The sequence below is a fragment of the Spea bombifrons genome, chromosome 7, assembly GCF_027358695.1.
Source record: "Spea bombifrons isolate aSpeBom1 chromosome 7, aSpeBom1.2.pri, whole genome shotgun sequence".
In the NCBI taxonomy this organism is placed as follows: domain Eukaryota; kingdom Metazoa; phylum Chordata; class Amphibia; order Anura; family Pelobatidae; genus Spea; species Spea bombifrons.
This window is the reverse complement of record NC_071093.1, coordinates 10,563,138-10,587,194: the sequence shown is the minus strand read 5'-3', so window position 1 is coordinate 10,587,194 and position 24,057 is coordinate 10,563,138. Positions and strand designations below refer to the sequence as shown.

The 24,057-nt window shown below is 36.6% G+C and overlaps 1 protein-coding gene across 2 annotated transcripts in view; it reads right to left on the bottom strand.

The window, feature by feature from the left end:
* Window positions 1–410: 410 nt before the first annotated feature.
* CERS6 (ceramide synthase 6) overlaps window positions 411–24,057 on the bottom strand; it is a 58,174-nt gene continuing 34,527 nt past the window's right edge. The window contains exons 5-12 of one of the 2 annotated variants that reach the window (XM_053471152.1): window positions 19,272–19,322; window positions 16,766–16,858; window positions 11,502–11,630; window positions 10,391–10,497; window positions 3,242–3,398; window positions 2,323–2,346; window positions 802–1,435; window positions 411–767 (exon numbers count right to left, since the gene is read on the bottom strand). In XM_053471152.1, coding sequence (XP_053327127.1) covers window positions 1,277–1,435; window positions 2,323–2,346; window positions 3,242–3,398; window positions 10,391–10,497; window positions 11,502–11,630; window positions 16,766–16,858; window positions 19,272–19,322 — 720 coding nt within the window. In that variant the 3' untranslated portion in view covers window positions 411–767; window positions 802–1,276. The remainder of the gene's footprint in view (window positions 768–801; window positions 1,436–2,322; window positions 2,347–3,241; window positions 3,399–10,390; window positions 10,498–11,501; window positions 11,631–16,765; window positions 16,859–19,271; window positions 19,323–24,057) is intronic. The other variant, XM_053471153.1, reaches the window with a different exon arrangement.

Sequence of the window (24,057 nt, the reverse complement as noted above, 5' to 3'; positions counted from 1 at the left end):
GAGGAGAATTGGCTCTGTCTATCTTATCAAGAAGAAAGGCAGTGTGAGCCAAAGCTGATTTGGCTAAAACCCGTAACTACCTAATATTTGGAAAGCGAGTTCAGCCAGGCTTGCACTTGGCTCTATGATCCAGCCTAGTTTCAGTCTCTGTCCCAACTTGGCTTACTCTTTAATACAAATGGCTTACTCCCATGTGACATTGACGGTCATTGGCACCATTTTACCAGAATGACATCCACCACTATGCAAGATGCAAGAGTACAACTATCCAATATCCGCTTGTATAACATGCATCCCAAGTTTTCCTTTTTATCAAACATATTCTTTTACACTGTAAGCTTAACAAGGATAGAACGCTATTATGTAACAGTTTTGTTGTTCATTAGTAAATGATACACTTATTCATCAAGTGACCTTAAGGAGAACATAGCTTTATTTGCTGCTCCTGTACATATTGGTAAGGGGTATAACGAAATGCCATTGTTATGCCCCCTGAGCTTAACAATATTGATGCAATATAATACAAAACATTATTGCTATAATCCATGATGACATCATATGTTTTATATACCCATGTGTGTACTGGAAAGAACACTGAAAACAATTTGCTTTTGTAAGCAGTAAGTCCCTATGATGAACTGCACTAAGAATTATTAGACTATGTAATAGCATCTGATTTGGATATATTCTCAATAGAAATGTACTGAATGCTGTAGCATGGTATGACTTCGACAACAAGAAAAGTAGATTTTTTTGTACGAAAATCACTTTAACTGTGAATGACAAGTTTTCCAGAACTACTCTCCTTTTTAAAAATGTGGAAATTTTGGTGTATGGCAGTTTATACCTGAACACTTGAAATGTATTAACATGGTAAGCAGACAAAATAACTACACAATCACCCATGGAATGTAAAGGAAAGAACACAGAACATAATCCTTGTCACAACAAACAGAAAAAAAAGTGAAAAGAAATGATATTTCCTATCCCAAATAATTCTAAACAAATGTAAAAACTCCAAAAAACCGGTCAAACCGATGAAAATACTGATTCTATTGAATTAATTATATAGAAACATAAATGCATGCCCACACATATTGATCGTTATTCTTTCCTCATTCACAATAATAACTAGAATAATGGCAGTGCACGGTTCAAATTCTTTGATATTCTGATACTGATTTCTGGTGCAGAGATATATGAAGAAACTTAATTCACAAGGTACTTAATGTTTCCAGTAGCAGTTAACAGTTTATTGATCACTTTGGTTTCAGAACTAATGTTCCTCGGAATAAGATGCCCCAATGAGATAGCCGTTCAAGCCATTTGCATTACTGCTTCCATTGGTACTAATTTTCTGTGCACTTTTTGTACGAAGTACTGTATCTTCCTCATCCGAACTTGACTCAATATCACTTTGGTCATCCTTTGATACCTAAAACAGATAAAAATATATATAATATAATAGTATAATATAATATTATAGTATAATTTATAGAGAGTTCAATAACAAGCACTAAATTTGTTCACTCTCATTCACTCTCATTCACTCCGTCTGTCACACTGTCACTTACTCTCTCACACTCTCCTTCCGTATCTTCACAGACATAACCCGGCAACTTCCACCAAAATGGCGGGGCTGCGGTGACAGCATTTCCCTGATCGTGAATTGACGGCAATATGGCGGCACGTGCATTGACGTCCCCTTCCCCGATTGGAGGATGAAGGGGACGTCAATGCCATGTTGCCCTCAGTTGGCACTTTCGGTGATGTCCTCTTCCCCGATTGTGGTGGAAGTTGCCGGGTTATGTCCGTGGATGAAGAAAGAAAAAAGGGGATTGAGAAGATGCAGAAGCGGAAGTGGTCGGCAGAGAAGGTACGGAAACATTTAGAGAGGGCATGAGAGAGAGTGAATGAGTGTGAGTGAATGTGGACCCACAAATGTCGGATGAAAATTCAGAGCTTTTTCCTTTGTTGTCAGCTGATTCATGGGGGGTCTGGCCTCCTTTACAGAATCGCTGATTTTACAAAACTTTGGTAAATTTGCAATTCGGATGAATCTGAATGCACAAGTCTAGTAACAAAATTTGACAGCAGTGCCCTCTAGACCAACTAGCTTGTCCAAAGACCTTGTCCTATGATCAGTATATCCTTATAAAAGAGGTGGCACAAGATGAACCTGGATCTCCAATCAGCTGTTATCAACCATTAAGAGCCATTTTTTAAAAATTAAAAATACATTCAGTGGTGAAAAGGGTGAATGTTATTAGGTTTGTCACCAGTGTAGCCCACTTTGTATGCAATATACACTTGGGAACTTACATGCAAAGGATTCCATTTAGCAGTCTTCCGTGGAAAGAACGGAGAAGCAATAAGAATAATAAGAAGAGAAAGGAAAGAAAGCAATACGGAGTGAAGGTGATTGTTGTCAATAATAATATGCAAAAACAGACCACAAGACAGTATGTGACAGTAACACAATAACTGAATTCCTGAGAATTGTGTCATTTCTTGGATCTGTTAACAGTGGGTCCCACCAATGAAAGACTGAATAGGGTAAATTTTATGAGAAAATGTTTTACTTCCACCGGGTTCTTTTTACACTACTTTCTCGTTTACTCTTATTTCTACTAACACTTTTTTATGTTTTACTTAAACAAGAATTGAAATAGCATTAAATAGTAAAATACCCAGCAGTGTTTTATGCCCTCGGTGTAGGGTGGTGAGTCAGGGAGGGGAGTCCTTGTGCCACTCGACAGGGGCAACATCACCATATTGGCTCAACTGGCCAGACCGGGATCTCCCTTGTAACTTGTTACACGTTACACATTCATGCAGTTTTACCAGGTTATATTAGACATAACAAAAAAAAAACTCTGGTGATTAGACTATAAGCTTCAAAGAGCAGAGCTCTCAGCATCTTCTGTTTTTTATTTCATTTAATATGTAAGCATTTCTGAGTCCAGAAACACTTTTTATATGACCCTTTATGTAATAATATAATAAGTACTTGATTTTGCTTGTGCTGATAATAGTTTTCTCTGCAGTAATTTGCAAGGATTGGTCCCCATAATCGACCCTGACTTAACATGTGGAATTTCTTGGCTCTTTAGTAAGGTTGCTACATGTGTAACAGTAGCTGACAATCCTATAAGAGAGTTATTAAAAATTCTAATGTTTTGAATTCTCACCAATGGAATATATATATAAATAAAACAAAATCCATCTAAGTTGTTGTTACCTTGCCTCTTGAAATAGCTTTGCAGGCAATCTTGATTATTAGGTATGACCAAAATAAATGTAGCGTCTGCAGCAGTAAGAGCAGCAGGTTAAAGACCCACCAGGATGGGTATGGGCCAACGATTTCCCAGCTTTCAAACATTGTTGTGTTTAGTATCCTGCAAGGTAAATCATAATAATAATAATAATTGTAGTAGTAATAATAATAATAATAATAATAATAATAAACATCATCATTGCAATCATCACCATCATCTAGGGCTGCAATGCATTTGGCACTACTGTTGAATATTTAGCTTCTTCTCATGTCTGAAATGTAATGCATACATAGAAACTGTCTCAATGATAGTTGCTAATTAAGTAATAAAGGATAAAGCAATAATAAAGCATGGGTAATTTAGTAGGAATAGAGTGTACACTAATACAGGCTTTTATGTCAGATGTAAACTGTAGAAGTGTAACATACATTATACTTAACATGGGGTATACAAATATGCCTCACACTGACACTTAGATAAAACATTTCCACTTAGATAAAACATTTCCACTTTCCACTTAGATAAAACATTTGAAATAGGCATGGCTTTATATTGCTGAAAATGATCAGCACCTAATTGCCTCACTCTCTCTCCTAATTCATCCATAAGGGTTTTTAATATAATTGTCTGTTAAAAAATGAGCTTCTCATTAAACTTGTTCCTGCATTTTTTTGCAAAATTATCTAGTGCAGTTGTGTCTTGGAAACACTGTGATATTTAAGCTATATGACTTTCAACCACTAGGTGGCATCTGTATCCAGGGAAGCGCTGTGTACACTGCCAGTGACACGTACGGGTGGAGGATGCCACTTTTCATATGCTTCATCTACAAGCGACATGAATATTGTATATTATACACCGATCAGCCATAACATTATGACCACTGATAGGTGAAGTGAATAACACTGATAATCTTCGTATCATGGCACCTGTCAATGAGTAGCATATATTAGGCAGCAAGGGAACATTTTGTCCTCAAAGTTGATGTGTTAGAAACAGGAAAACCGGGCAAGTGTAAGGATCTAAGTGACTCTGACAAGGACCAAAATGTGATGCCAAGTCAGAGCATCTCCAAAACTGCAGCTCTTGTAGGATGTTCCCGGTCTGCAGTGGTCAGTAACTATCAAAAGGGGTCCAAGAAAGGAAAAGAGGTGAACCGGCGACTGAGTCATGGGCAGCTAAGGCTCATTGATGCACGTGGGGGATGAAGGCTGGCCCGTGTGGTCAAATCCACCAGACGTGCTACTGTAGCTCAAATTGCTGAAAAAAAGGTGCGGATGGGGCTGCGTAGCCGCAGACCAGCCAGGGTGCAGATGCTGACCCCTGTCCACTGTCGAAAGTGCCTACAATGGGTACGGGAGCATAAGAACTGGAACACAAAGCCATGTAAGAAGGTTGGCTGGTCTGATGAATCATATTTTCTTTCACATCACATGGATGGCCGGGTGCGGGTGCATTGCTTACCTTGTCAGCAACAATAGAAGAGAGGGACTTGGTAGCAATTATTTCTGATGACTTAAAGCTAAGCAGACAATTCAATAAAGAGTTGAAAAAGCATGCAGGGTGCTGGATTGTATAGCTAGAAGCATTAGTAGCAGAAAGAAGGAGGTGGTTCTGACACTTTACAGATCTCTGGTCAGACCTCATCCAGATTATTGTGTACAGGCATATTGTAGATAGTTTAGTCAATGGTACCAAAATGGCAAAACAAAAATGAGAAGAACTCTCAATATGTATAGCTCGGAGGAGAGAAGAGATGTGACAGAGACTTTTAAATGTATAAAGAGGGAAATAAAAGAGAAGAGGTCACCGTCTAAAACTAGAAGATTGATGCTTAGATGAAATGTAAAAAAGCTGTACATTACTGAGAGTTAGGTAGATACGTGGAATGGGCTCTCATGGTTAATAGTAGAGGATTAAACACTCAAATAATTAAACATCGATGCTATAGGTGTATAGCTATGGTGACTATAAAGAAAGTCCAAGGACTGATTACGTTTCGTACCTTTACAGCAGAAATAATAAGCAGTCTAGATGCCATGAATGGTTCTTATCTGTCGGTAGTTTTTATTGTCTGTTGCCATGTAATGTTGTTAAAAGTGGATTATATTTAATGACCACATCAGATTGTATTGTTGGATTTTCAAAGCATACGCAAGCAGAGTATTCAGAAATAAATTGTGTTAGGTTTTTAATGATCCTTCACAATTAGATTAGTATTCAATCTTATATAGCGCTCTTTAAAATGATGTGTCATTAATGTGCTGCGGGAAAGACGTTTTACTATTTGCTAATAAAAATACATTAAAAAAAAATCTAATAAAAATACATATATATATTCAGTAAAACAGATTTTCCATCCTGTGAGTAATTAATTAATCAGCATTATTCAAGACATTTTAACTTGTTACCATATTTCTTAATGGCAAGTGTATTACACTATAGAAAGTTATTCCATGCCCCAGCATTCATTTCTTAGAAAAACATATTATAACAGATGAATTGCTTTTTTATTTGGGTTAAGGTAAATAAAGTGAGCATAACTTAAGTAAAATCGCATCATTCTCTTTGTATGTTAATAGTGTCATTGCAGTGTATTGAGCTGATTTGCAACATTTTAAACCACTGATTTTGCTATGCATTATGTGGGGCCAACAGGTGAGGCTGGTTATCCCTGTATAATGCATACTTAAATCAGGGAGGTTTCTTAAACATAACTCCAAATATTACAATTTGTATTTTTCTCAGGGCCAACACATCTCTTTTTGCAGGAAAATGTCATTAGTCATAATGTATACCAAAGCTGGTGATTCAAAATGTTCCAACTCACCCATAAGCCATGTAAAGATTAGGACAAGAATCGAGTCATCATATTGACAGTTAGTATATGTGGACAAATTGACTGAGAATGGAAACGTTTCACATCACTATGAATGAATCAAACACACGCATGGAACTTCTCAGAGCTTCTCCCTCTTCTTGTGTAGTGGCTTTGTGAAGGGACAGAGCTATCTTTGTGGGGGCAGTCAACTGCATGTGGGGCAAGGTTAGCCGTTATTTTGGGGGAACTTTCCCTAGAAAGCCTTTAATGGAAGGGAACTGTCAGGGGAACAGGGGGAATAGGTGGGAGTTGGCGGTATGTGGGACAAGGGTGGCATTGCCAAGCTCCACTCCCCTGCTTGGAGAAAGAAGACTCAGGGAAGCTGGCCTTCGCCCATAGACTCCTGGCCTGGAAAGTTGGCAGGTATGAACACAAGCTATATTGTAATGTCAGCCACAGACAGAAGAACTATTGTAACATCGAAAGCAATATGATGGATGCCAAGGAGCCCGTACCAAAATGTGTTAACTTGCTGGCAGTATGCTATGAGTTTTGTTTGGAGGGAGTGTATTCCCTAATAAGAAGAAAAAAACAAACTATGACCACTGGACATTTCTGCCGCTGGAAGGAAATTTACAATAAAAAAAGAAAAGATTAAAGCCTCAGCTTCTTGAAGGAACTGGACAGCCGCTGTTTGATCTTTGTTAAATTACTTGTGGGCTCCACAGATTATCAAGTTGAAACTTTAGAGCAGCAGGAAATAGACTGGTAGGAACAGTAGAATTATTAAAGAGACTGATCAAATATTGAAAAAATACCTCCAGACAAAGAGTGAGACTTCGTCATTAAAGAAGTACGGAATTTAACAATCCGACACATCATAGAATTTCCTTTCATTATTTTCATCATGATATCTGGTCATTTTAACAGACATTTTATACTCTCTCCTTTATGGAGGGTAAAGCAAGGAGGTTGCCCTTGGTCCTGCTCGGGAACGGGCAACTTTGAACAGCATGTTAGGAGAAGGTATAACCCCCTCCAGACTAGGCTTTCTTTGCCGTAACAACACAAGTGTTACCCAAAGTTGGGTTTTAAGTAACTTCGGTCTTATTATTTCAACAGCCAGAAGGTAAAATCTGGAGAGCTAAGCTGTGTGTTGGAAAAAGCACAAGAAATGTTTCACTTTCAATTCTTAGCTCCTCAGAGACAGTGGGTAAAGTTGGAATAAGCCCTAGGCATGCGCAGCATATAAAGATATCCACCTGGAAAGGGCTTAGCCTATGCGTTCCCTGGCTTATGAGTTTAAGCACTTTTACGAAGGTTATCATTAACAAAAACTGTTTCCCAGTATTTGTTTCTTCTTTAAACTGCAAAGTGTAGTAACTAAATCAAAAATAAGAACGTTTATATATATTGGGTAAATACTAAAGAAAATATTAAAATCGCTTTTCTATTTATAAATGGTGTTTACAATGAAGATGTATGGCTCATATTAGCTTCCAAGCATTTTAGGTTGGATTGCCTTTGGATTACATTATAATTTTGGAAAGCGTCTTTCCAGTAAATAAGCCCACGCGGACCACACTAAATACGTTTTCTTCTTCTCTATTAATAAATAGATAGATAATGCAAGTCTTTATATCAAAGCGTTATTTGGAAGTACCATGCATTATGACTGACAGCGGTGGAAGCTTATGTTAATGAAAACCTATTTAAATGCCTTATATACTGTATAATTGGCCAATCTACTTGTAATTAAGTTTGCAGTAAATGTGGATTGAGTAATGGAGCGCATTTTGTATGTAATAAAGAAGATTTTTTTCTTTTGGTGCAGCAGCGGAGGGGTCTCCTTTGTAAAACATGCTTTCATATACAGTAGGAAAACCCACAATAGAGCCAAGAGAACCGATGTGGGCATAAGTTGAGTTTGACCTTATTTTTTAGAAGAGAGGAATAGACGCCAGAGTGAATGAGCCTAAAAACGTCTCCTCCTCACCAGTCTTTGGATAGCTGGTATAACGGGTGAGTGGATTACCATATGCACAGGCTTCACCCCAGCTCAACCCGTGCCTAACCCGTGTTAACACAAACTCCTCTATAAGGGGGGGAAGTGGCATCGCTGATCCACCAATATTTGTCGTTGATGCCATTCTTAGAAATGATCACATATATTTCCTTTGGCAGTTATCAAAATGCAAACTCAGAAAATATATGAAACAGAAAATATTGTGTAATGTTGCAATAATACTAGAATTTTGTAAGAACTGTGAAATTGTGTCCCGAATTCTGCATACATTTTTGGAGAAAATGAGAGGATGTCCTGGTGTTAGTTTTTGTAAGCAATTATTAAAATTGAAATAAAACTAGGGCAGACTGCCAGGTGCTTTCCCGCTGACCAGAGCATGTGTTAAGAAATTGAAATTTTCAGATTTGAAGAGGCGCAATTGCATTGTCTAATTGGCTGTCAATGGTAAGGAAGTCAGAGACTCTAGTGAGGAATAAATGATACATCTTTGCAGTATCTGATAACTACAATGGAGCACAAAGGAAATGCTGCTTTATTGTAAGTATAAATAGCCCTGAAAGAAGATGATACGGATTATCAGTGGCTTTATCCCAGTCTGCCTATTCTCCAAAGACCATTCAATGAATTCCATTGCTATTTCTTACAATGCAAAACAGTCAACTACAAACTAATGAAAATAATGACCAATGTAAACATAATGTATTATTACCAGGTAGAAAAATGGACATTGCCCTATTGGTCCCAGATATTATAGTCCAAAGATGTTTGTAATGCGTTTAAGTGAACCAAGATGTAGTCAAAGGTCCTTTTTTGTCAAATGCCAAATCTGAAGATGGGGCATTCAAGTTCTTTACAGCTTATGTGGCAATTGGGACCCATTATAGATATGCATATAATGTCATTGCCTATATCCTTCTGTATTGCATATTATGGCATTTATTGATTTGTGATAAAATGCATTATTTAGTTAAATTTCATTTCCTAGGATACTAGTCTACATGGCAACATAATACTGTATATTTACAAGACAAAAATGAAAAAAAAAATGAAAAAAAGAACAGTAGCACATTTGTCATGATGAAACTCATTAAAGAAAAAAATAACTTGATTGCCTAAAATATCAGAAGGACTTGACAGTTCATAGTAAGCCAGAGCATCATCTCATATAAAACCAATTTTTACGTAAGCATTTATATTTCATATATCCCTTTGTTTACTGAATTATGGGAAAATGTAGATCATTTATCACAGTAGGTGACTGTATTGCAAAAATAGATGTTCTCACGCTGAGGATCACAGAGTTCACAGCTGAATCACATGTTTCTCCAAGGAATCAAAATCAAATTTTACTGTATAAAGCTAAGTTTAAAACAAAGTTTTTTGACAAATAGTGCATCGTGCTAAAAATATAACCAAGACTCCTCTCTTACTTTACATCAACTGTAGTTCTATGAACATCTTCAAAACGCGGTTATACACAATGAAGTAAATGTGAAAAGATCATTATATGTACTTTTTGGCTGTTGAAAGAGCCCCTTCATCATTCATTAGGGGACCTAAAATACTTGTTTTTTTTTTGCAGAATATGCCATTTCGCAAGTACATATGGGAACCTGCCTCCATTTCCTTCGATCCATATAGAAGTTGACACATCGGGTAACCAACATATTATGAAAGGGCTTCTTGGCCAGAAATAAAAGGAAAAATGGCCAAGCTGCCAATACTCTTATCCACCAGGTGATATCTGGAGGGTTTTCAGGTATTAACAAAACCTAGGGAGCGCTCAGCATCATAGGGGTCACCGGGCCACCATCATTTAAGATGCATTGGTACCAAATGTCACAAGCACAAAAGTTAGTTTGTTAATTGATACCCTGTCCCTTGTCAAATACATATCAGAGGCATACAATTCTTAATACAGTGAACATTTTTTAAAAAAGGACATACACATAAATCAATGAGTTGGGAATTAATGAGTTAATCATCTAGTCTTCATTAGTAAAATTTGGCCTCATGAATAATTAGCAATTAGTACCTGTTTTGGAACACAGTACTAACTCAGTTATTAATCCTGTGGGGTTTATTTTACTTATTCTAGCAAAAAAAATATCTTAGCTGCAAGGGTTGGTCAAATGAACAACTTTATGTTAAAAAGTTCCAGCAATAAAAGATGGTGACAACATATCTCACAAAAACTCTATTTAAAATGACTTGCAGTGTTAACTAAATACAATCACTTCATCAAACAAGTCATTTTCTACTTACCATAAAGGAAATATGCCAAGTCTTGCAATTATGAAGACAAAAGCAAATATGACAAACAGAAGGTCACACAATTTCTGACACTTGGAATAATTTGCCATTTTGGCTGCCTACAAAAAAGCAGAAAGTATATATTTACTGTTCATTGACCACCATGACATGTCAGTAACCTGTATGTTTATTTTTTCCCTTTATGCAAGTAGTGAATATGGGTAAAAATATTCTTGCACATTCAGTAGAATCTGACTTTAATAATTAACAATTATTTTCAAAGTTTATGTTTAAAGGGGTTTTGAAACATATTCAGGTTTTAAAATGTAAAGACAAAAAAAACTCTGTTATGGGGACTTTATGGGGAACTTCTGGGGGTTAGAAATCTATGCCTATCTAATGAGGTGAATAATTAATTTATGAGCACTTTGCGGAATGCACATATACAACTGGTGTAAGCCTTGTGGGTAAGTAGATCGTGACCCTGTCCACTAAATACTCACTTTGCTGTACCACATTACAAATAAAATGTGCACTCAAGTTCTACATAGTTTTAAGTGCTGTACAGATAGAATAATTAAATTCTTAATAATAATTCTATGGTAGCTATAATTCTGGAAGCAAAATAGAGATTAAACACCAATGGCATTACATTGCCCAAAGAAAACCTACAATGACTCTTGCTCTTTGTAGACAAATGAATAGAAAAACTAAATCCTGAATCACCATGAAGCTCCACCTTGTGGTTTACAATGATTTTTGTTGTCATCAATTATGGATTTAATATGCATCCACAGAAACAGTTGGACTACACTGCCCAACAGTGAGCTACTCCTTATTTTTTTTAAATATTAATATTATCCAACCTACCACTCATCAGCAGGACAAGCCCCATCCAACAAACATTTTCTCAGAAAGAAATGTAACATGACGTTGTGTCTTAGAATTCCAAGGGATCGTTGTTTAGCTGAATGGCTGTGAAACCCCCGAGAGTTTTAATTCTACTCTACTCCAAACTTCCATAGCTTCTATTGCATTCAGTTGCACATTTCATTTCTTTATGGCGTGCTTCTAGCATGAAGGATTCAGACCGTACTGTTGAATGTTGTGCTTACATTCTCACCTCTAACAGAACATCTGCTACATCATGAAGGCACATCACCAAAGTACCTACTCGTACCATATTATTTACATAGGAAAAGGTGATTAAGGATATGGTTGCAAGATGGTGGAGAAACATGATTCCAAAGTCCTGAAATACAGAATAAAAAAATTAAACGTACATATACACAGAGTACAGAGAAAACCAATGTATCATATGTTGATTTCCAATTACATATATTATTTACTTACGAGAACAGAGAGAAAGAGTGTGTGGGAAGAGACATACAATCTATATCTTATATTAAGAGGTTTGAAGCAAAATGTTAGATCAAGGAAAATCATTAAAATGTCCTTGCTCTGCTCTGTGTGCCACCTGCACAAGTTACCCCAAATATCTATAAAAATTCTGGAACCAAGTGCAGCCATTTACTTTCATTCTATATGTTCACAACATAAACATCATTTAATAGAATGTGCATGTTTTCAGGATCATTAAAATCAAAATTTCCAATCAAAGAGACTCCATAATGCTATAGAGTTTTTCATTTTTAATCAAACAATATCAGTATTTGTTGTATGCAGCTTTTTATCTTGAGATGAAAGTAATGATGTAATGGACAAACAAAAAGATTTGAATTTTTCAGAATAGTAATCACATATTAGCTACAATTTCTCACAAAAGGGATCTGTAAGGGCTCCTTGACCTTAGTACAACATAACAAAAAAGGAACTAGTAGATAAAAAATATATTTAAAAAAAAACCCTAGATGTTGGTTTCTAGGAACATATTGCTCTCAGAAGGTGTTCCAAGTGCAGGTCCCAATGAGGGGTCAATCCACAAAATGAAGAGTTTAGCAACATAGCTAAATCTCATGACTAATTGGCAGCAGCTTAGAGACACTCAAGGTAAACTCCTCGGATATCAGATAATGCTCCATGAGTGGATGAAAATACTGTCAAGCTGCTTACCCATGGACATCAAAGCAGATATGACTGAGCCAAGAAGAATGTTTCTCTTGCAAATGCTGTGTACAACGTGAAACTATTGGAAAGTAAAGCAAATCAAGGTTCAGTCGATAAAAAAGAATGGACGTTAAGGAAAGTTTGTAATCATATATATAGATAGGATGTGGACAGTCTCTGAATAAAGAGATAAGCCCCAGGTTTACCTCTCTATGTCCCAGAAATGCTGAGCACGTGCGCAGAGAAGGAACTGGACAACTTACTAGAAGGGAAAGTGGATGATTGCTGCACCATGCAGGGCCATGGGATGAAGTGGCCCTAGGCGCAATGGCCCCGCAAAAGGCAGCATCCCTAACAATAGAGTGCATGTGGCTTCTGTAGCGTGGTCCATGTCATTGTTCTTGCAGATTAATTTATGACAAGTTACTCAATTAGCTTCTATGATAATAAAATCTATAGTGGACTCAACTGGGCTTCTTGTGTTTCTCATTTCTTTTTAGGTTAATGTTAACACATTTTTAAAATGTGATCAGTGTTTATGCTAATTGTTGGTTTGCGAGCTATTAACACTTAATTGAAGGTCTAGGCTGTGACATGTAACAATTAAACAAGGACATTTTTTTTTCCATCGGTTTTGTTCGCAGAACACAAGATTGAGTCAGTGTTAATTCTACATAAACACAGGTTATGTTTTTTAGCAACTCAAAACCTAATTCTGTATCTAAAATTGCAAAATTAGTAATGTGACTGAACTCCAAGTGGACACAAATTGCTGACAAGCTGATTGTACCTGGCAGAATGTTAATGTATTTTAAATTGCATGAATTGATGTAATTGCTTCGCATTTTGGATAATAATACCGGAACAAGCAGAGTTCAATGATGGGCAAAAAAAATGAAAAAATGCATGTGTAGAAAACAGGATGTGCCGTTACAGAATAGATCTACTAAAGTCTGCTATGGTTATACAATCAGCAACTATTCTCAATATTTTAATATATTGGATGAATAATGTAAAACACTACAGATACAACAGCTGGACTTAGTGAGTGATTCAATAACATTGAATTTTAGATGCAGGTGCATTCTCTGCTGGTCTCAGCTTCAACTCAGTTCTGAGACATCAGTAAATAAATTATTTTTATTCCATAAAGATCCAAAAATCAAGCCCTCCACAACCTTGACTTAGGGTCTTAGGGTCAACACCCCTTTGGTGGCAGAAATATGCTGACATGTATCTGAAAACCTAGAGGATATCCAAACTAAATTGATTTATCATCTTGAATGTCTGCTAGTTGAGTCAACTTTATAACTTAACATTTTGTTAAGTCACAAAGAGTGGACATGCTTACTATAATAGGTTCTGATCGTATCCCATAAGCATATAGGGATGCAGCTGAAAAAGACTACAAGGCTAGTACTGAATTGCCAAGGTTGTATAAAGCAATGAGTGTCTTGCAACTCTAGCATTTGAAGGTTTTAACGCCCTCTTTTTCCTGATCTGCCAGCTGCTGTCAAAAATGATCAGCAATTCCTTTTATAGTTTCTAGATTCTAAACCTAAATATAAGCCCATCTCTCGGCTCTGATAAATAAAAAAAACAGGTGCATGAACACTGCCAAACTGAGCAACACACGCAGGCACTCTTTGAAACATGAATAAGAAATTATTCTTTAGAAAGAAAAAGAAATTATAAAGTAGTGAACAACTTTACGCTCTAACTCTAAACCTCATTCATTTATCCAGAAAAATGATACAAAACCTTTGTACAGCTTGTAAGTGGTATATTTGTTGTTTTCCCCATCTCTGCTGTTCTCGTACTTGTTCTAGTTTCTGTTCAAATATTCCCCTCTATTTTTTATTTCTTATCTATTCGGATAACTCATTTTTTTATTTGCGAGGATCACTGAGGCAAAGAGAGACACATTAAATGCAACTAATTTAAACATCAAGGCCAGAAAATGTCCTTGAGAATAAGTGTGACTTGTCAAAGACACACATTTGGACTTAAAGTGCCACTGCCATTTAATAATTATAAGATGCACATTACAGAGCAAGAACTTTCATCTATACATGGCAAATGACCTAATTCCTATGATACTTTTTGTTACATATTCAAAGGTTTTAGTGGCCCAATGTGTTTATATTTGAAGTACACTTTGCAAACACTAAGTTCATGTGACTTCTGCATTGTGTTGTTGAAGTTGTTTATGCGTAACTACAGAGACTATAAACTATTGTTCTTGTTTCTCTGTACCACTTCAAAATTGTTCAGAAAAGGCCATTTCTAAACAATTTGAACCGTCACAGAGAGAGAGAAAGTCAGGCAGTGAGGTCACATTACGCCAGTAAAAACGAGACTGCACGCAAGGGCTGAAAGCTGCAGGAGAGGTAAGAAGGTGCGGGGGGAGGGAGAATGTATGTTTGCATGCATGTCAGCATGTATAGCATGTATAAGTGTATATGATTGTGTATGTATTAGTGTATGTGATCATGCATGTCTATGTATAAGCGTATGTGACCATGAATGTTGATGTTTAGGTGTGTGTGCGCATAGATGTGAATGTGTAGGTGTGTGTGAGCATGTATGGGTAAGCAGTGTAAGATGGAGCGTGTGTTAGCATGAGTGGTGTGAGAAGGAGTGCGTGTGTTAGAATGAGTGTGTATGTGTGTGTGTTTTACATATGTCTGCCATAGTGTATGTTTGAGGGGGGGAAAGTGCAATTGTGGCACAGACAAGCTGTTTGGGGCAAAGATGGCACAGATAAAATGATAGGGTTGAGTTATGTTTATATTTACTTCTGTGGCTCTGCTCACTGTTGGTGGGTTGCACCACCAATACCTGTTAGGGGGCACTGACAAGCTGCAGAAAAGAAGGCACATGCAGGCTGTTTGGGGGCACTGATAAACTGCTTGGGGTAAAGGTGGCACTGTGTGACATGTTGTTTGCTAAGGCTGGGGGCCCTGGGGTAATTTTTGCCCTGGGGCCATGCGGTTTCTGGTTGTGCCCCTGAATGTATATGAAATGTCTGTGTAAAAGTTTGTAGAGTCTCCTGTATCTCTATAGTTCTGCTCATCGATCTTGTGTTTTATTTCACTTAGGGTCCAATTACAGGCAAGTTTACCGCATGAGCTATAGAGCCTTTACAGATACATTTACTAATTGTCTCTGAGTTATGATTGGCTGGAATGTGCATTTGACACCTAAAGAGCATGTATGTGTTTCAATTTGTAGGTTTGTTTTTATTTTATTGGACATGTTTCAATTTAAATAATACATTGTATGGCAGCAGATTTTATAGTGCAGGCTTTATAACCATCTATGCCATGAATGGCTTTTTGCTGGCATTGAATCACTAACCCAGGTGAATTAGTGATTAGGTTTATTCTGCAGCCTAATGCTGCGTTCGATGTTCCTTAATTGAATCCGGCACAAGAAGAACTAAACATAGGGTCTAGTATATTGCCTATTGTCATGCCCCTACCCTTCAGAGCTTTCAGTCATTATGATATAGCGCTTCATTTTATTTTTAACATTCAAACATTTGCTACAGATAATTGAAACTATAAAAAAAAATAATCAATTATCCCCAATAGTTCTTAGGGTAGAAAGCAACACATTTACGTTCAGCTAGCAGAACACTGGAAGGATGCCACCGATTTCGTGCTGATAGATCGAAATTAATTATTCAAGAATTGCTGGAACTCTCCCAATTCCTCCTAGCTAAAATGCAGCACGATTCACAGGGCACAAGGTTTCGACATTAGCAAGCTGCTAACAGATCCTTCAAACTGCAATAATGTAATATGTATTACTTCTTTTCCGAATGTTTGAGGAATGAACAATATATGGTTTGAAGGACAACTAGGCAGATGTGATCAACAAAAATATAAAGCCCCACATTAATTTATTTGCCACCAAAATGAAAATGATTTATGATTTTCTCAACTGGATAGTTCAGAATAAGCACTTACACAAATTCTGATTACCACCAGGTGATTCAGCACAATAACTACTAGCAGATTGTTACAAAATATAATACAATTCAGGAAGAAATTGGACAAAAAATCTAATTGTAATCAGCACAAGATCTTTCTTCCTCCTGCTTTTACAAAAAAAGATGTTCTTAATTTTTACTAAAGTTAAAGAAGACTTTCCTATCCTGCTGGACACAGATCATGGCACATTTAATGCCACTTATCAATCCTTTCTTCAGGCAGGGTAACTTTTACATGGTAGGTTTTTGGGGGCAGTATACGTGAATAATTAAACTTTATTTAAATCATTAATTGCTATTTTAAAAAATACAGTATATTTTACCTTCCGTTTGATGTCTGTGAACTGAGAAAATACCAAGGACCAATAGAAGGAGAGCTCTGCGATGTAGTAATAATGCAGGTCTGGCGTTAGTTGCTGAAAAACAAAAGTTGAGTATTGTAAGGAAATATATATATACACATATACAATAGATATAACAATGTACAGTAAGCTACCAAAATCAAGAAATATAATGATACGTTTTACAAGTTCTATTCCTTAAAAGCAACCACAGTCTATAGCAGCTAGAGATCCGCTTAAATCATGACTTGCACTGCGCATGGCACTAAATCAACTATCTTACGGGTAAATCATATAATCTACATTCACTGCAAACTTAACTGACTGTATTGTGAAAACTTGCATGAATATTTAGAAGATTTATTAATCTGATATTCTGTGATTCATTGGCCATATCAAAATTCCATTGCTATCTGTTATGCCAAGGAGTAGCTTGTTCCTTTCAACTAACACGTTGAAAGCCCTGAATAAGTGTCTTACCAGGAATACACTGTGCCGATAAATCTCAATTAATATATTATAATCCCTTTTATATGGCATTACTGGTCTCAAAGATGCTACCTGCAGTTTGGTACTACAGGTAAGCACATAATCAGATGTATCTTCTCCAGTCATCTAAACTGCTCCACAGAAAGACCAACCCATTGCTTCTTTAGCAAACATGGACTAACTAAAAGGCAGGTGTATCACCACATCAGTAAATAAGTCAAAACTAGCCATGTTTATATAGTAGCACCAATAAAATGAGGATTATAAATATTCTATGCTGGAGAGAGATTTCTCAGAACCCTGATTCACGGGAGTCCAAGCTGATTTCTTACAACGTAAGGACCTTACGGAGGATACTCCAAAAAGAGAGGTTTATCTCCACAATCAGCAGCTGATGTAGTATATCAGCAGCCAAGGTCTGTTTCTGCTCATTATATGTCCAAGGCTCAGCCCAGGACACAATTTCATAAAATGTGTTCCACGCATGCATATGATGTTTTATTATTGGGTTTGTTTTGGAGCAGTCTATTAGTCCTGTGTGGTGTATTTAGAGGGATACTCCCTATTTTTCTTCTTCATTTTAATGCATGTTGTAGCCCATCTTGAGTGAATTGTATGACTTCTAGATAATTTTATTGCATGTATATTGGTGTATTTGCTTGTTTTTATTGGTGTTGCGTACTTAAGTAGGCTGCCTGCCATGATACATGTTAGTTAAAATTATAGCTATTTTATTATATGATACAATGTTTTTATTGGTCTAATTATATCTCATGCAGATAAGTCATCAAGAGGTACTTCCTTTATGAATCGACACAGTATCGCAGTTGATAAAGGGTCTTGTCATAGACAAAAATATGCACCCATTATGTAATTAATCTGAAACTACCAAGGAGAGAAAAAAATGTATATACTGTGTTAAAGATCTACATTTTTAATTAAACACATTAAAAAAGCATGAAAGTATTATAATATTTACATATGCCGATCCTAAAACGAACAAACAACATAATTATTCTATTTATGTCAGTCATGCTTACAATTTGGAATATTAAAAACAAAGAAAATCCACTGCTTGTTGAGTTGAATTATTAATGTGTATTATTTTCGTTCAGGACTGAGTTTGCCATGGAAACAATTTCAGAAATGTTATTTTTCTTCCACAATCATCATTCTAAGTGAGCCCTTAACTCACTATTTGTGTACTTTTTGTAGACACTATCTCAGCTGAACACGTTAAATGACTATGATGCATACATAAGGTTTAGGAGAGGAAATAAGACAGCTGGGGACATGGAGGAAATAAAACCACGTGGAATTCAGTAGCAGATGTGATTCCTGAGGGTTAAAAACACTCTGATTTGTGTTGGGTAGGGTTATTTCACCATGTTAGTGATTTGTATGTTCACAGATTTGTATTTCGCTCTAAGGGGTCTGTTCACAAACTGCAAATAGTTTCTTGGAATCTCACAAGTGTCATATTGGACATTATGTCATATCAGAGTTATGTCCCCAGGGCTGGACCGAAGAGCCTCTGGAACTTTAAGGGCAACGGCAGCCAAATGGTATAGGTGCATCCTCCAGCTGGCTACACATGGCTACAGATAAGGGCAACAGTGGCCAAATGGTATTGGTGCATCTTCCAGCTGGCTACACATGGCTACATATAACACTTTTATACTGCATGTATCCAACTGGTGGCTGCACGTATCCAACTGGTGGGTGCACACTGCAGGTAAGTACAGTGTGCTTTTGGCCAGGGGCCTACCAGGCATTTGCTCGGCATGCCAGATAGCCATTCCAGGCTTGCACGTTGCCTACCGACACAAGTGAAGTATGTTGTGAGGGATAGATAAACTCAAAGAAGGAAACCTGTTACTCTGTTATATACTCCGCAAACTGCATCTACTGGTCAGCAACATCTGAAATCTATATTTGTAGACTGTAAAGGTGATCATTCCGGTCACACATAGCAAACTAGTTTTAGAACACTAATTACCTGATATGGATAATTGTACCAGCAATTTCTTGTATTCCAAAGCCATGGTGTCTAGTAAGAAAGAAAACAATACGATGATTTTCATGACAATTTATAACATTTTTATCTATTCTTTATTACATTTATGGAGACAAATATAGTCATGGACATGGCCATTTCTATTTACTTAAACAAACTACTAAAAAATCAAGAATATGATTATTCCTAAAGTATTTGTGAAAACACGATGAACATATACACATAAATGCTATGTTCTATGATACATAATATCATTTCACTCCCAAACACTTTTCATATATGCTTAAAATATATTTATTTGTTTGTTTGTTGACTGGTCTTTACATTACCACATCATTTCTGTTCTATTGTTTTTATCAATTTTCTGTTCTATTGTTATTTTTTTTTAAAATAATGATTCCATATTAAGATACTTTTTTCTTATTTCTGTGTGTTTTCAAGAGTTTTAATAATCAGTGATACAAGAAAAGCATGAACACTCACAAATACAAAGCAAATGATTGTAATAACTTGTACTTTTACATAAACCCTTTTAAGGAGCTTTGAAAAGACTTATAATTATGTATACGTGTCTATCCACATTTTAATATTCATGCACGTTCTTGCATGTGGTTAATCTCTATTTTTGCCACATTATACCCACTGTGCTTTTCTAGTACACATTATTATTATCTGTAATTTACTATGCTCTTATGCCAATTGCAACTCATATGTTCTAGGTAATTCTGGGAGTGTAGTTGTTAGTATCTTTGTACCTTAATTTCCCTAACATGTGAAAAAATAAATGTATCTGCCTCTTTCCCCTGCTCCATATGTGATTGGAGAATGATGAGGGCAGGCCGCCGTAGGCTCGACTAGACCCAATGTTTTTTTGCTGAAGGAAGAGTTGATAGGATATACAGGTTCACCCCAATGAGCTTCTGTTGCTGGAAATGTTTGGTTTGGCCCTGTACAATGTATAGATAAATCAATGAGATTTATTCAACCGTTTTACACATTGAATCATGCATTATACAGGGTCAGCTCAATCCTTTACACAAATAAAATGTGCCGGTGTTGGTCGTTCATAATGAATAATGAAATGGGGGAGTTAAAACCACAACACTCCTGCCAACCCTCCCCTTAGTGAACAACCTCCATTGAGAGTCATGGCTAGCTGTAGAGGAATAGAACAAACAGATGGGAAGTGGGCAAATTGGGCAAATATAACCCACCTACCTCAGTATCTAAAAGACTGGACCTAGAGGTAACCAGGTTCCATTCATGGTGTCTCTGGTTTAAATCCAGTAAGTTGACAAGGACAATGACATATTTAATTAAATGCATTTGTGAAGTAGTTATAGAGACATATCAAGCTAGTATAGATGGAAAGAAATATGTGCTTCAATTTAGGAGTAACAGTGACATATTGAGTAGGTGAAGCCCGACCACCTGCTAATCACCTAAAGAAACAATACTCGTCATTAAGCATGATGTGGGACTAACTGCTTAATATATTCTAGCACGAGATATATAGTTGAAAAAACCCTCATGGCATTGAAGAAAACCACAAAGATTTCTGAAGTGCTGCAGTGTAGTGCTGGGTCTTTTATGGTAGAGATGGAACCATATGTATAAAAAACACCTCTAAATGTGGAGCAACCACCACAGGGACCGGTGGAATGTTCCTGGAATTAGCCAACAATTAGCTATTTCCCCCAGGAGAAATGTTATAAACACGTTAGCAGGTTTTCACCGTACATCCCTGGGCAGTGAACAGTCACAGTAACAATTCCCAAAAATCCAAAAAAGTGCTTTATTCAACTCTTCCAGAAACAATTAAATATCAACTGACAATTTTCAAGTTGACTTCCTTCTCCGTTTTAACAATAGTTTTCCATAATATATTAGTGATTTTATTATGACAGTTTGCAATACATGCGCTAAAGTTGTGCCTTGTATTATAGAAATATGCCAAAAAGATCGTTACGTAGCTGAATAGTGCCAAAGCATCAGAGATCCATTACCATTTGACAAATGACAAATAGCTGGAATGTTCTATTCACATCTAGCTCATGTTCAGTTATTAAGTGAAACACTTCTATAATATTAAAATATTAAGGGTGATTTTAACTACATTCTCCATAAACAGGTATATTTCTAGGTTAAATTTGGAAACACGGTATTTGCATTTGGTCTATAATCATTTGATATTATGAGGACTGCTCATAGGGTGTTTTAGCAATTGACATTTGGGGCGGCTCTAGTTTTAAGGACAGTACATGAAAAGATTTATATGGGCCCAATCTAAAATTCAATTAATGAAATCTACAGAACATAATGATTTTGACCAACACCCCATTTGGCAATAACAAGTAGCAGAACAATAAGGGGCGCAGCCGGTGCAAATCACCAAAGCCTGCAACCCCCAAGGGTTCTGGTGAGGGAGATCATAGGATCTCCCTTCACTGACCCCACTAGCATAACGTAGGCGTAGCCCCCTTGCATTCCAGGGGGTCCTATCTAGTAGGGCCCCCCAACACCAGCACGGCAACCCCTCTCCTCTCAGTCTGGGCAAACTACTAGGCCGGCGGGCTGCTGCATTATCTCCCAGCACTCAGACTCAGTGAGGCAGAGTGTGAGGACATAGGTACGGTGTATCTAGCATATTGTATTTATATATTGATATTTATATTTGTTTGCATGTTACTCACTACTGGCTGTACCACATCTGTTGTAATGAGCTTCTTCTGTGGCAACAACTTGTTTTGACATCAGTTAGAAGTTTTCCTTTGACCTACATTGGGCTGTGATTATGAGCTGCACATGCTCAATGTGCATGCACATTTAAACAATTGTTTTTTGATTTTGTGTCCTGGAAGTTGATTTGTTTACCTGTGAGTATGGTTTTAGTGTTATTCAAACAAAATCACTTTTGATTGGCCACATAATGGAAAAAAATGTCGCCACTGTGTACTGAATTAATGTACTAGAAGTATACAATTTTCACATCATTATTTCGACATGTCTTTTGTCTAAGGCCTGGTATTTTTCTTATGAAAATTACATTGCATTTTGTGACATAAATCAAATAAAAATCAAAGATTACTGTAATTTATTTTTAGAATAGGCATTTGTGAAAAAAAAAGATGCAAGTTTTTTGGCTAAAATGATAGAAATGCTAGATGATGGAATAGGTTTCCGCATTTCAAATTATTATTATTATGCTTCTAAATAAAACAATAATTACTATATAACATTCCGTCTAAAAGGTATTTGGGAAAATTTGAGGAACACAGGGAGTATAATAAAATATTAATTCTACAGATGTGTCTCATTGCTCCCAACCATTTATTCCCTTAGGATAAACATGTATTTGTAAACACTTTGAGGCATCATGAACCTGCTGCGTCTTAATTTGTTTCCGAGAATGATTCTGTTATAAGAATCTTAAAGTCACACAGAAAAAAAAATGTAGGCTTAATGTAACCCGTATCAATTGACTGACACACTTAGGTTTCAATGTCATTTATTTTTGTGATAATGTTTTTTGTTAAAAACGGCAAAAAGAAAATTAGCCTTACATGAATATCCTTGAGCAGATGGTGCATTGCTTCATTCTAGTACAAAAAGAACACTGTGGGATCTCACAGCAGACCAGCAGTGTTTGATAATTACTATTCATATTTTGGCTCCTGGTCTCAATCGCTAATAAATTGAAATCTCTGCATGGAAGCACTCAGCCTGCGAAAGCTGTAGTGATACCATGGATACCTTCTACTAGTTTCTAGGCTCCTAGGAGAGACGAAATGGGACATTATTGGAAATGGCTACTATTTTGGTTGCTTTTCACTTACTTCGCTATTACAGCGTAACTATTGCCATTAACCTAAAGGTGGAAACAGAAATAGGATCAAAGATAATCTCCACTTGAAACAAAAAGGATAGATGATTGCTGACAACATTTCAACTTTCTTTAAGGATGATTCATATATCAAGCTCATGATCTAAACAAAAAAAATATCAGTTACATTAATTATAAGAGGCGGTTCTGGAAATCACCAGGCCCAGGGGCAAGTTCAGCTAAGGGGGTAACTATGAATTTGGTATTCTTGAAGCTGGGACTGGTTGTAAGAGGTGAGATAGCTGTGATGTAATACATAAAGAAGGGCTTTGGAAGAATGACAGGACTTGATACAATAAATCTCGTAATGCAGTTTTTTTAGTGACTGGGTGCATTGAGGATATTTTATGAGACACCCTAGGTGGAACAGCACCTCGGACATATGACAACATATTTTGGAAAAAATGCCTGTAGACGATAGTGTATATGCTCAAAAAAACATGCCAAAGATTTACAGATTAGTCACCCCTGCCTTTGAGGAATCATATAGCATGAAAAAAGCACTGGGGAAAATAACAAGCTAACAGCATGGGTTTTTACAAAGTTTTACATGATATTCTAGATTTTGCATAGTGTTCATTGGCTTTTACCGTACATGTTAAGCATATGCAAATAAACTTAATATTTGCCTAAAGTGCAATGTCCACCGGGGCATAAAGAGGAATGAAGCTGAATTTGCATGAAACATCTTTCTCCGGAGATGTTATGTGAAACTGGCACAAAAGATTAATTTGACAGAAAGTGTAGGTTCTAGCAGGTTTATACCTGTTTTAGTATTCCATATTTATAACTTGTCAAAAACACTGCAGTAAAGCAATTTAGGGCAAGCATTGTTTGGGATCTTTAAAGATAATTTTTTTTCTATTTCAAGAAACGAAATAGTCT